General features: G+C 45.4%; 2 protein-coding genes across 2 annotated transcripts in view; both read left to right on the top strand.

Annotated features, from left to right (window-relative positions):
• Positions 1-3,795, top strand: part of Kif15 (kinesin family member 15) — a 73,779-nt gene extending 69,984 nt beyond the window's left edge. Inside the window, exons 34-35 of the mRNA XM_004662134.2 lie at positions 2,517-2,648; positions 3,288-3,795. Coding sequence (XP_004662191.2) covers positions 2,517-2,648; positions 3,288-3,350 — 195 coding nt within the window. The 3' untranslated portion in view covers positions 3,351-3,795. The remainder of the gene's footprint in view (positions 1-2,516; positions 2,649-3,287) is intronic.
• A 4,240-nt stretch (positions 3,796-8,035) lies between these two features.
• On the top strand, positions 8,036-10,904 carry Tmem42 (transmembrane protein 42). Its single transcript, XM_045136798.1, has 3 exons — positions 8,036-8,227; positions 9,581-9,727; positions 10,327-10,904. Exons 1-3 carry the CDS (start codon positions 8,036-8,038, stop codon positions 10,465-10,467), a joined length of 480 nt encoding a protein of 159 aa, XP_044992733.1. The 3' UTR covers positions 10,468-10,904.
• Positions 10,905-13,153: the final 2,249 nt, after the last annotated feature.

The raw sequence follows: 13,153 nt of genomic DNA, 5'->3' as shown, positions 1-13,153 counted from the left end.
GGTTCTCTCTTCCAGGTCCCATGTTAGCCCAATAGATATGGTAGCGCATATGTTTGGAGTTTGCAATGGCTACAGGACCTGGCACACTCATTCTCTCTCTCTCTCTCTCTCTCTCTCTCTGTGTCTCTCTCTCTCTCTCTCTCTCTCTCTCACACACACACACACACACACACACACACACTTTTTTTTCTCTCTCTCTCTAATAAATAAATAAACAAAAATCTGTGCCAGGCATGATGGCACATGCCTTTAATCCCAGCACTTGGGAGGCAGATGTAGGAGCATCACCATGAATTCAAGGCCACCCTGAGACTACATAGTGAATTCCAGGTCACTTTGGCCTAGAGTGAGACCCTACCTCAAAAAAACCAAAAAATAAAATAAAAAAAAAATAAATCTGTGGCCAGGCGTGGTAGCATAGGCCCTTACTCCCAGCATTTGGGAGACAGAGGTAGGAGGATTGCTGTGAGTTTGAGGCCACCCTGAGACTACATAGTGAATTCCAGGTCAGCCTGGACTAGAATGAGATCCTACCTCAAATAAATAAATAAATAAATAAGTAAATCTAAAAAAAATATCGTTATATTATTTAATTTTTCTTATATAGAGTTTTTAAATTTTGTTTTGCTTTGTTTTTCAAGGTGGGGTCTCACTAGCTTAGGCTGACCTGGAATTCACTATGTAGTCTTAGGGTGGCCTTGAACTCACAGTGATCCTCCTACCTCTGTCTCCCGAATGTTGGGATTAAAGGTGTGCACCACCACGCCCAGTTTATTATACATAAAATTTTAATTGCATGCACATACTATTATTATATGCCTATCATATTACCCTCTATTGCACCCCTCCCCTGCCCTAATTCCATTGAGCACCCTCCTATTTTTTTTTAACATTTTATTTATTAGAGTGGGGGGGAGGTAGATATATATATAGAGAGAGTGTGTGTTGGGGGATGCACCAGAGCCTCTAGCCATTGAATCAAACTCCAAATGCATGCACCTTGTGTATCTGGCTTATGTGGGTTGTGGGGAATCGAACCTGGGTCCTTAGGCTTTGCAGGCAAGTACCTTAACCACTGAACCATCTCCCCAGCCCTTCTGTTTTGATGTCTTTAAAAAAAATTTTTTTTTGCTTATTTTTTATTTATTTATTTGAGAGCGACAGAGCGAGAAAGGCAGGTAGAGAGAGAGAGAATGGGCGTGCTAGGGCCTCCAACCACTGCAAACAAATTCCAGACGTGTGCACCCCCTTGTGCATCTGGCTAACATGGGTTCTGGGGAATTGAGCCTCGAACCGGAGTCCTTAGGCTTCACATGCAAGCACTTAATCACTAAGCCATCTCTCCAGCCCTTGATGTCTTTCTTTTTGTCCTCTGTCCTGTGTCAAAATGCTAATGGGCTCAGAATTGTACAGGTCTTATGGGAGTAATGACAGCCACATGAGTTCATTAACTAATGCACTAGTCAGCTCATGTACAGATGACAGTGATCTAAAGTACTCCTTCCCATCCTGTGGCTCGTACGTTCTTTCCACCCCTCTTCTGCAGTGTTTCCTGAGCCTTGAGGGATGAAATAGAGATGTCACTTTTAGTGGTGGGCTCTCAACAGCCTCTTATTTTCAACTTAGTTGAGTTTTGAGTCTATTCAGTGTCTATGCCATCTCCACATAGAAGTTTTTCTGACTAGTAGTGAGAGCAACTTGTGTATTTTCCACCACCTCCCCTGCAATGTTTCCTGGACTGTAGCAGGTGATGTAGAGATGACCCGTGTAGTTCTTAGCAGTAGGCTGTCTTCTCTTACTCTTGATGAGTCGGGTCTCCCCAGTATTTACCACTTTCTGCCATCTGGAGACAGTGCTTCAGTCAGGTCTTTCTGTGCTGACTGTATTCTTGGAACAGTGCTTGTTATTTCTTTGTGTTCACTTGTCTTTCCTCTGCCTTGTGATGCTTGGAGTGCAGTCCTGGACATGCTGTGTACTACTTCACAGATGAGGTGATCTACATTTTCTTGCTGCTGAGCTGGAAGTTAAACTTGGCTCCCAGCCCAAAGCAAAGATCTTTGGTTCTGTTTGCTTACTCCATCTCCTCCTGTCTCTCTTTCACACACACACCCCTACCTGCCATGCCTAGAAGAGGATTGTTGTAGGGAATCTGACAGCTGGACTTCATCTTGGGGCCTAGAGTAAATGGTGAGCAGACTGTGCCCACAGGGTGTAGAGAAGAGGATCTCTAAGTGGAATACAAAAGCTGGAACTTAAGCACGTGGCCCCAATTAGGTCCCAGGCATGATAGCAGGTCTTGGGTGCTGGGCTGTGGAGGAGAGGTGTTTGCTAGAATTATTCAGCTGCTATAATTTACACATGCACTATCCCAATCAAGATGGTTCAGTGTTTCTAATGTGCACAAAGATATGGGCACATAGAAGTGGCCACCTGGACTCGATGTCATGTTCTGTGCTCTGGAAAGGGAAAAACTACTGTGGTTTTTCCCTTCCTTGGATTGACTTGGATTCCTGCAGGAAATGGAAATGTTGAGGAAGCAGCTGGAGTATCTTGCTGAGGAAAATGGAAAGTTGATAGGTCATCAAAACCTACACCAGAAGATTCAGTATGTGGTGCGACTAAAGAAGGAGAATATCCGGCTTACAGAGGTAAACTGAACTATCCTAATAACTTCATACTTGCTTCAAAGTGATTGTTTTATTAAAAACAAACTAAAGTTAATAATTCAAGGAACTTCCTAAATTAAAAAAAAGTCATTACTCTTTTATTTATATTTTGGATTTTGAGACAGGATATCACTGTAGCCAGACTGGTTTGGAACTCGCACCAATCCTCCTGCCTCACTCTCTGTAGTGCTGGAATTATAGATGGAAGCCACCATGCCCTAATGTTATGTAATCAGTTAAAATTTCATAGGTGCCAGATTTTTTATTTAATATTAGTGTATAGATTGAATATTGCAGTCTTAATTTGAAATGTGTACTTAGTGAAAGTCAAGAAAAATAGCTCTTCCAGGCTGGAGAAATGGCTTAGTGGTTAAGGCACTTGCCTGTGAAGCCAAGGGACCCAGGTTTGGCTCCCCAGCCCCCACGTAAGCCAGATGCACAAGGGGGCGCATGCATCTGGAGCTCATTTGCAGTGGCTGGAGGCCCTGGTGTGCCCATTCTCTCTCTGTCTTCTCTCTCTGTGCTTGCAAATAAATTAATTAAATCAAAAAATAGCTCCTCCCTTAAGAATTACAGCCTTAATTTTGTCCCCTTTTTCTTCTGTTTCATTATTATTTACAGGAAACAGAAAAGTTGCGTGCTGAAAATGTTATTTTGAAAGAAAAGAAAAAGAATGACACCTAGATGCTGACCAGCTCCCTAGGCATCACCTTCTTTGGAAATTCTTAAAAAGTGGAATGTACTCTTGCCCACTCGGTGGAGCTGAACTTAAGGACCTTAGTTATGAATTATGGTGGGCATTGACCCTGGAGTTTCTGATGGATGGTCTTTCTGTATATGTGATGGTGTGTGGTTAAGTAGCTAATACTCCATTTCAAGTTTCAGGTCATTTGTGAGTTCAGAAAGAACCTTTTTCCCTCTTTAAAATAAAAACCTGTAGCTAAGGTCCACAGTGAATGTCATTTGGATCCTTTTCTTTTTCAATAATCTCCTATGATGGACTTATTGTGTTGGATAGCTAATTTTGTAGCAAACTTGTTTATACAATTTGTATTGTTTTAAATGTTGTCTAGTATTTTCTATGTCCATTTTTCAAATCTTTTTTAAAAAATACACAGTTTTAACAAAATGACTTGCATTGTTCATTTGTTTGACCATTCACCATATACTTAATGAGCATCTACAATATGCCAAGCATTGACCATCGGTGAACCAAACCAACCCCTCAAGGAAATACATTCTTTTTTTTTTCCATTGTGTTATGTGGTGTGTGGTTCAAGGGGCTATATACATGTGTATGCGCCTCTTGCAGTGCCCGTGTGCTTGCCTGGGGTGGGGTACACTTGCCTACAGGGGCCAGAGTGGAACATCAGGTGTCTCCCTCTACTACTGTCCCACCTCACTGACTCTTGTCCTGGAGCTTACTGGTCTTTAGTGAGCTCAGGTGATTGCCAGGTCTCCACCCCTCTACAGGACTGGAGTTACAGGTACATGTACCACACCACACTGTTTAACTTATGTCCTGGAGATTTGAACTCAAGTTGTCTTAGGCCCTCATCCTTGCACAGGAAGCACACTTAAGTGCTAAGGTATCATCTCTCCAGCCCCTTCATTGTTCTCCATTGAGACTAGTACTTTGTTGCATTCACATGTCACATTTTGTTTCTCTGTTTGTTCATTAATTATTGGACATTTGAGTTGCTTCCATCTGGGTCTACTTCAAGTAATGCATAAATACACACATATGAATCAGTGTGAACTTACGACTTTTACCTAAAAGGAGGATTACTTGCTAAGTCATCTGGAAGCCTGTGTTTAATTTCTTAAGATATTGCTTAATTTTTCCAAATGTATTATTTTATAGTTGCTTCAGCAGTCTGCTCCAGTTTTTCCCCATCTTCACTCATACTTATCGTCAGTTTTTTTTTCAGTGCAGCCATTCCCATGAGAGTGTAGTGTATATTACTTGTATTTCTCTAGTGACTAAAGCTATTCTATTCATTTTTTTTTGTTGTTGTTGTTGTTGTTTGTTTTTGAGGTAGGGTCTCACTCTTCCCCAGGCTGACCTGGAATTTACTGTATGGTCTCAAGGTGGCCTTGAACTCATAGTGAACTGCAGATCCATGTGCCACTTTGTTCACCTGGCTTTTTGTGGATACTGGGGAATCAAACCCAGGTCATCAGGCTTTGTAAGCAAGTCTCTTTAACCACTGAGCCCAGCATTTTTCTTAATTGTAAAATACTACTGAACAACAGAAAAGGCACTGATACATACTACATGCATGAACCTCAAAAACATTCTAAGTGGGGCTGGAGGGATAGCTTAACGGTTAAGCCATTTGCCTGCAAAGCCAAAGGACACAGGTTCCCCAGGACCCACAGCCAGATGCACGAAGGGGCGCACACGTCTGAAGTTCGTTTGCAGGGGCTGGAGGCCCTGGCCATTCTTACTCTCTCTTTCTCTCCCTGTTAAATAAATAAAGAAATAAAAAGAAGGATATTACTACAATAGTCCTTTCTTATAAAACCACTTAAAAAAATTCTAAGTAGAATCCAGCCCCAACAGAACATGCATATTGTATGCTTTAATTTATATGAAATGTCCAAAATGGTAACAATTATCGAGCTTAGAGATAGAACAGAAAAGACTGCATAGCATGAGGGAACATTTTTGCATTGGTAGAAATGCTTTAAAATAAGTTCATGGTAATGGCAGCACAACTCTCTAAGTTTATTAAATGAACTATATGTTCAAGTGTTTTACAGTTTTAAAATTAAACGATTTCAAACATTCTAAACATTTCAATTTTATTTTTATATTTTATTTATTTGAAAGACAGAAGAGAAAGAGGCAGATAGAATGGGTGCACTGCAAATGAATTCCAGATGATGCTGTACCACCTTGTGCATCTGGTTTACATGGGTACTGGGCAATCAAATCTGGGTCCTTAGCTTTCACAGGCAAGCAAGCACCTTAACTGCTAAACCATCTCTACAGCCCTAAATTAAACTTTAAAGTGAAGAAAAAATACTTTATTTGATGCATACTTGAACTCAAAGAGTAATAGTAAGTCTTTCAGGGACCCAAACAAAAAGGGAACTTAAATTTTCCTGTAATTGCCATCTCACTCCTGTCAGATTGGCTATCATCAAGAAAACCAATGACCATAAATGCTGAAGAAGATGAAGAAAAAGAGGAACCCTTCTACACTGTTGGTGGAAATGCAATCTGGTCCAGCCACTGTGGACATCAGTGTGGAGGTTCCTGAGACAGCTAAAAATAGATCTACCACATGACCCAGCTACACCACTCCTAGGCATATATCCTAAGGACTCATCTCATTACCTTAGAGATACTTGCTTAACCATGTTTATTGCCACTGTATCCACAATAGCTAGGAAATGGAACCAGCTTAGATGAGTAGATAATAAAGATAATAAACCAACTGATGAGTAGATAATAAAGATAATATACCAACTGATGAGTAGATAATAAAGATAATATACCAACTGATGAGTAGATAATAAAGATGTGGTGTGGTAAAGAAAAATGAAGTTACGAAATTTGCAGGAAAATAGATGGATCTGGAAAGGATTATACTTGAGTAATTCAGGCCCAGAAAGCCAAACATCACATGTTCTCTCTCATATGTGGATCCTAGCTACAATGATTGGACTTCTATGTGAGTAGGACTAAAACTCAGTAGCAGAGGCCAGTAAGCTAGAAAGGGGATAGAAAGGGAGGGAAGGGGGACTTAATAGGATAGTATTATATATATGTAAATAGAACAAATTAATGGGGGTGAAAAGGCCTAAGTGAAGTCGGGGGAAGAGATTGAGTAAAGGAAAGGTAGAGGGAGGGCTAATCAAAATCTAAGAGGATATAAATAAGTCATGGAAACCTACTTTTTTGGACAATGGAACACTCAGAAGCCATAATTTGTTACTAGAAAATTTTCAGGGCCAGGGATGGGATACCTTGCAGTGAGTTGTTGGTCAGGAAGGTCCCTGATACCCCCAAAACATTACAGGCCATTGCTGAGGCCTTTGGTTTCCCACCAGGAATAGATGGTAAGACCCTATTGCTGAAGATTCCACATACTTGGTTTGCAAGGTCACTGAGAAATCTGCTAGAGCTAAGCTGAAAACCTCCTCCATGTAGACCAGCTGACAACTGGAAAAAGCTAGGCTGCATGCAGTTCAATGGAAGAGAGAACTCACCAGTGAAGATACTCAACTGTGGACACTGCCAACCTTAAATTTGGCCAGCCAGGCCAAATGAGCCAGCAGGTGCAATAGTGGCACGTCTGTCATGGTGGAAACCAACTGCTCTCTAATTGGACTGGAGGCCTGCTCCATGGGAAGGAATACATCCCTGATACTGAAAACCTACAACAGAGGTAGCCATGAGCCCTGGGGGTGTAAAGTCTGCTGTTGAATGGCTAAATGTATATATTATGCTCACCAAACTGCCCTGTAAACACTTCTCTTAATGTTCATACCCATATATTAATACTACTCTCACTTTTATTTATTTATTTTTATTTTTTATTTTTTGGTTTTTTGAGATAGTGACTCACTCTAGTCCAGGCTGACCTGGAATTCACTCTGTATTCTCAGGGTGTCCTCGAACTCACAGCAATTCTACTACCACTGCCTCCTGAGTGCTGGGGTTAAGGGCTTGAGCCACCACACGTAGCTCTACTCTCACTTTTGGTTAGAGAAGTTTCTCTTTTCAGATGGTGGTGACCTTGGGCTGACTCAGAAGGCACCATGACGCTGAGAAGAAGTGACAGAGGAGTGCTCAGCACTGAAACATCACTATCACACTTTCCAAGGCTCGGGGTCTGTTGGAAAGAGGTGGCAGAAAGAATGTAAAAGCCAAAGGAAGGGTAGGGCTTCTTATAACGTGCTCCTCCAGACACAAAATGTCCCAGATATTATCCATGACCTCAAAGTGCCTGTCACTACCTACACAAGATCATCCTAACAGGAGGAAAAGATGATGACATCCAAATAAAAGACTAAGAAGAGGAGGGGATATGATGGAGAGTGGAGTTTCAAAGGGGCAAGTGGAGGAAGGGAGGGAATTACTATGGGTTATTGTCTACGCTGATGGAAGTTGTCAATAAACAAAAATTAAAAACATTTTTCCTGTAAAGGGTCTGGTCGGATTGCTCAGTAGGTAAGAGCTGTCCACACACGCGCATGCACGCGCGCGCGCTCCCAAAGCTCGGCCTTCTCTGCTGGGAGATGCAGCACTTTTTCTAAGAACAGGCCGGGTGCGCCGCCCCAGACGCGGGGTTCGCCCCGCCCCGCGGGGCCCTCGGTGCGCGCGCAGGTTTCGCGGGCGGCGAGCTCGCGGCGCCATGGCGGTCGGCCCGCAGAGCCCAGGCGGCTCGGCTTGGGCCCCCGCGGACCCCGACTGGCCGGCCGAGCTCCCCGCGCGGCTGCGGGCGGGCGCGATGAGGCGCCGCTTCTGGGGCGTGTTGGACTGCCTGTGCGCCGGCGCGCTCGGGGCCCTGGCCGCCGCCGCCGCCAAGCTGGCCTTCGGCAGCGAGGTGCAGCGCGGGGCGGGCGGGCCGGGGAGGGAGCGAGGGCGGGCGGGCGGCCGGGCCTGCGGGGCGGGGCGGGGCGGGGCGGGGCGGGCCACCCAGGATGCCGCGGAAATTGTTAGGGACCCCCTAGCTCCTGGCAGTCCCCGACGCTGAGCGCCGAGCGGTTTCTGGCGGCTCTGGCCGCGATCTGAGGCCAGCCCGGGCACGTTTCGAGGGCTTCATTCATCTGCAGCCAAGGCTTGGCCGCGGCCTGGCAGAGGACTGACTGACTACGCTGCAGACATCGCGCGGGGGCGTGGGGAGCAGCCAGGGGTAGGGGCAAGCTTGAAGTCTGTTTTTCGGGAAGCGATCCAGAAAAGAAAGGTCTTTATGGACCATGGATTTTTTTTTTCTTAGTGTTATTATACCTCCGGGATCTGTTAGGTGAACAAATGGTCACTGACCCACAGGATGCCTTTTTGTAGATAAGGCTCATCTGTCCAAAAGGCTTAGTATTCAGCTGCTGGGAAACCTTCACGAATTAATAAAGTCTATCCAGTCCCAGCCTTGGAAAAAACACACTGACTACAGCAGTTTCATTGCATCCTGCCAGGCAAGGTCTGCAAAACTTGAAGGAGGGTTCTAAAAATCCTCCAGTCTCAGGGTTCTCTCCCTTAAAAAGAAAAGAAGAAAAAAAAAAAAAAAAAGCAAGAGCTACAGGTAATAGCGAGGATGACCGTAAGGTGGCCACAATTGCACAATTGGTATATCCCAGGCGGGGCTTTGTCCTGGTTGACATTATTGAGCTACACTACATAGGACTCACCCCAGTGACACTTTAGGCAAGTGACCTAATGTCCCTCGTTCTTGATAAAATTAAGTTGAGGAATAACCAAGAACTCCTTGAAAATACTCAGCACAGGTATTAACAGAGTGTCTATATTTTGGTGTAGCCTGCATTGTGCTGGGGGGTGGGGGTCATAAGAAGAAATCAGGCATTAATTTATGCTTGACCTAGTCCCACTCATACCTATACGAGGGTTGTTAACTTCTGGGGCTGGTCTTTGTCAAACATTTGTCACTGGGAGATTAATGAAGACTGTGTTTAATAGATAACATTGACTCCAGATGAGTGTTTTTGCTTTTGTCCAAAGTCACAAGACTAACAAGTGTCTGTCTTGAATCTGTCTCATCTATAAGATGATTGTACTGCCTGCCAGGGGTCAAGGAAGCCCTGGGAGGGAAGTTCAGAGGCTCCCAGGATTGCGAGGAAAGTCTAGGAGATTACCTGTGGCCGCCACAACCCTGGTTCTGTGAAGGGGCTCCAGGTCACACTGCCCATGGTGGATGGCACAGCAGTGGCACTTTCTCCTACAGGTGAACATTGGCTTATGTGTCTTGGGCATTATTGCCATGGCAAGCACCAATTCTCTGATGTGGACCTTCTTTAGCCGAGGCCTCAGTTTCTCTATGTCTTCAGCCGTTGCATCAGTCACAGTGACTTTTTCAAACATCCTCAGCTCGGTGAGTAGCCTGAGGATATGGTGCCCTTATCCTTACCCTGGGTTCTGGGTAAGATATCCTTGGGGAACCCTTGTTTTCCCAGGTTTAGAAAAGGACAGGAAGTGAGGCAGAAGTTGGGCTGTGGCTCCAACTGTGGAGCATCTAGATGTGGAGGACCTGTCTAGGTAGATAGGCATGAAGCCTAGCCATCAAAAGCCTGTGTGCTTGTTGCCCCTCTAGGATCAGCTTCTCTGTTCAAAGGCCCTTAGCCTGTCTCCCATGGGTCTAGCATGAGCTGTAGGGGTGGTGATGGGGTGTTGAGAGTCCCTACTGATAGTTTAAGTTCAGTGAGGTGAGTTGAGCCTAGTCAGTCCTGAAGTGGAAGGAGGAAGGTCATGGTAGCCCAATTCAGATCAGTAACCACCAGACACCAACTGTGAGCTGGGCCTCAGTGCTGACAGGGCAGCCCCTCCTTTCCACAGGGGAGACAGAAGAACATGGAGTGACTTGATGAAGGATGTAAAGCCTCAGGCTTCTGGCCCCCTTGGAAGGAAGCCGCAAGGGAGGAGATTGTGCCCACCTGTGGAAGCCAAGTCCCTCACAGCTATCTCTACCCACAGGCATTCCTGGGCTACGTGCTGTATGGAGAGTGCCAGGAGGTCTTATGGTGGGGAGGGGTGTTCCTCATCCTCTGTGGGCTCACCCTGATCCACAGGACATTCCCACCCACCTGGAAGACAGTTCCACACAAAGAGCAATGACCCCAGTTGTCTTAGGCAAGCCAGCTGAAAAGTGATCCTAACACCCAGCCTCAGATTGGCCTGTGGGACTGCTTCCAGAGCAGCCTGGGAGAAGAGCCTTCCAACCATTGACCACAGGGAGATGCCAGACTGGCCACAGGCACAGACCTCGCCGCCCTAAGGCCCAGAGCATTGGCCTCTGTGAGGGGAGGCAGCGACCACCTTACGAGGCCTGAGCTGCTTCATGTCTGTCTTGTGCTTTGATACCCATGCAGCAGATGCTGAGACCTGGGGGTTGCTTAGCTCCACATCTGGTGCTAAGAGCACACTGTAACAACAATCCTACAACCTAAGCAGCTGATGCGGCTTCCTGAAAAAGCTATTTGACATGTCAGGCTGGGTTGCGCCTATGTATCACAACAACGAAACTTGGGCTAATAAATACTTTTTAAATCAAAGTTCCCAGGTATGGAATCTTAATTGCCATGTTGGGTGTCAGGGTATACCTGAGTGAGTTGAATTCTTGGTGTGGCGCAAACATGGGTGTTCTAGCCCCAGCAGCTCTGTCCCTGTGGCTCCTTCCTGAGTCTCCCAGGCCTGGGGCCCGCAAATGGAACACGTCTGTCCACTCTCAAGGAGCGCTACATTGTTGCTCCTTTACTGGCTAACATGGTCCAGAGGAAGCCACCCTTTTATGGTGGGTCTTTTCTGTCCTTTGCTTTTCCTGCCCTGAGCTCCTGGTGTGAAACCCCATGAGAGTGTGATGCCCAGAGCAGAACTCTGTGGTCTGCTTGTTTTCTCCCAGCTTTGCTTCTCTCCTGGGACTTCCAGACTGCTCAGCTCCGGAAGCCAGCCTGGAAGTGATGAGGACCCTGGTGGCCAGGGGGCTAGGGTACAGACAAATCCAGTCCAGGTTCCCTGTCCTACCCACTCAGCCTGAATCTCCTCCCTTACTCATCTGCACAGGTGGCAGAAGGAATTTGCTGGCACACTTCATAGCTAATTGAGTCCTGTGTTCTTTCTCCACTCCACGAGTTTGACTCTTGACATCTCCTTGGTCCCCTCTAAGCCCTGCATGCTGGAGTTGCCCCAGACAGCTGGCCTCAAAGTTTCTCAAGTAGACAAGTCCAGTCCTGCAGCAGCGCTTTGTGCTTGGGCTCTCCAGGGCCTTGAACCCCCTTCCCTGCCCTCTCTCTGGTAACACACCCAGCTTGTCCCTCCAAGCCTCATGAAGCACCATGGAGTCTAGGCAAAACTGTGATTCACAGAATGCTTGTTGGCTAGCCCCACTTTGACACACTGAAGCTTCATGGACTCCCCATGAGGAAGGTACTCTAGTTATTTTTGTCTCCAGTGAGGAAACTCAGGCCCAGGAGCAGGCAGAATAACCTGCCCAGTGTCACAAGCCAATGAGGGCATAAAGAAACTGCCTGCCTACTCAGTCTGTTGGCTCCACTTCTGTCCTGCATCCAGCATAAGCACATCAGGTCCAGAGAGGCCTAGTGAGAGAGGAACCAATTCACACTAATAGCATCCCGAAGTTTCTAAACCCTCTTGTCACCAGCCATCTTTGTTCTAGGGGCTTCATGTCCTGATCTACTCTAACCCCATTGCTCCACCACTGAGAAAGATGAAAGCCATTCAAGGCTCCCATTCAAGCACATTTAAGTATAGAGATGGTTGGAATTGACTCCAGTCAACAAATGCACCTATAGGAAGACCAGTGTACAAGATGTTTTCCTAAAAGGAAGTTGACTCACTTTCCAGAAAACATGGGAGTACACCTCTATAATCTAAGAACACAGGAAGTGTTCATCATATCTCCTTTACTGCAAAGGGCTGTTCTCTAATGATGAAAAGAAACTGTGACAATATTTGCCTTCCTGATGGGCACCCTGGACAATGGCTTGAGCTTCACTTTATTTGCTTTGGAGTTGGCAGTTTGACATTAGGATCTACACAGTTGCTAGATCTTTGTTCTTTTTATTTTATCACTTTTTTGAATCATGCAAGTCAGCATTTCTTTTAGTATATTCATGTCCACCATTATCCAGAACATCTCTCACTCCCAAAATAAAGTCAGACCCATTAGCAGCCACTGCTCCACTCCTCTCTCTGACCCCTGCAACCATAACTCCTGTCTATAGATTTGCCTATTCTAGACATTTTATATAAATGGAATAATTTGTCATGTGGCCTTTGTGTCTAGTTTTCTTCACTTAGAATAACATTTTAAGGCTCATTCCCAATGCAGGACATCTTAGTACTTCATTCTACTTACAGTAGCATCAAAAAGAATAAAATACTGAAGAATAAATTTAACCAAGCACATAAAGAACTTATGTGCTGAAACTACAAAACTGCTGGAAGAAATTAGGGAAGATACAAATAAATGGCAAGAAAGCTCATGTTCATGGATTAGAAAAGTTAATATTGCTAAGGATGATAGTACTACCCCCATAGTGATCTACAGATTCAATACAGTCCCTAGAAAATTCCAATTTATTTATTTGACAGAGAAAGAGGGGAGAGAGAGAGATTGAGAGAGAAAGAGAATGGGCATGTCAGGGCCTCCAGCCACTGCAAATGAACTCCAGATGCGTGCGCCCCCTTGTGCATCTGGCTAACGTGGGTCCTGGGGACTTGAACCTGGGTTCTTTGGCTTTGAAGGCAAATGCCTCAACCGCTAAGCCATCTTCTGCAGCCC

The sequence above is a fragment of the Jaculus jaculus genome, chromosome 17 (assembly GCF_020740685.1).
Source record: "Jaculus jaculus isolate mJacJac1 chromosome 17, mJacJac1.mat.Y.cur, whole genome shotgun sequence".
NCBI classification, from domain to species: Eukaryota; Metazoa; Chordata; class Mammalia; order Rodentia; family Dipodidae; genus Jaculus; species Jaculus jaculus.
Note: the sequence above shows the minus strand (reverse complement) of the source record. Positions and strands in the feature narration are given on the sequence as shown.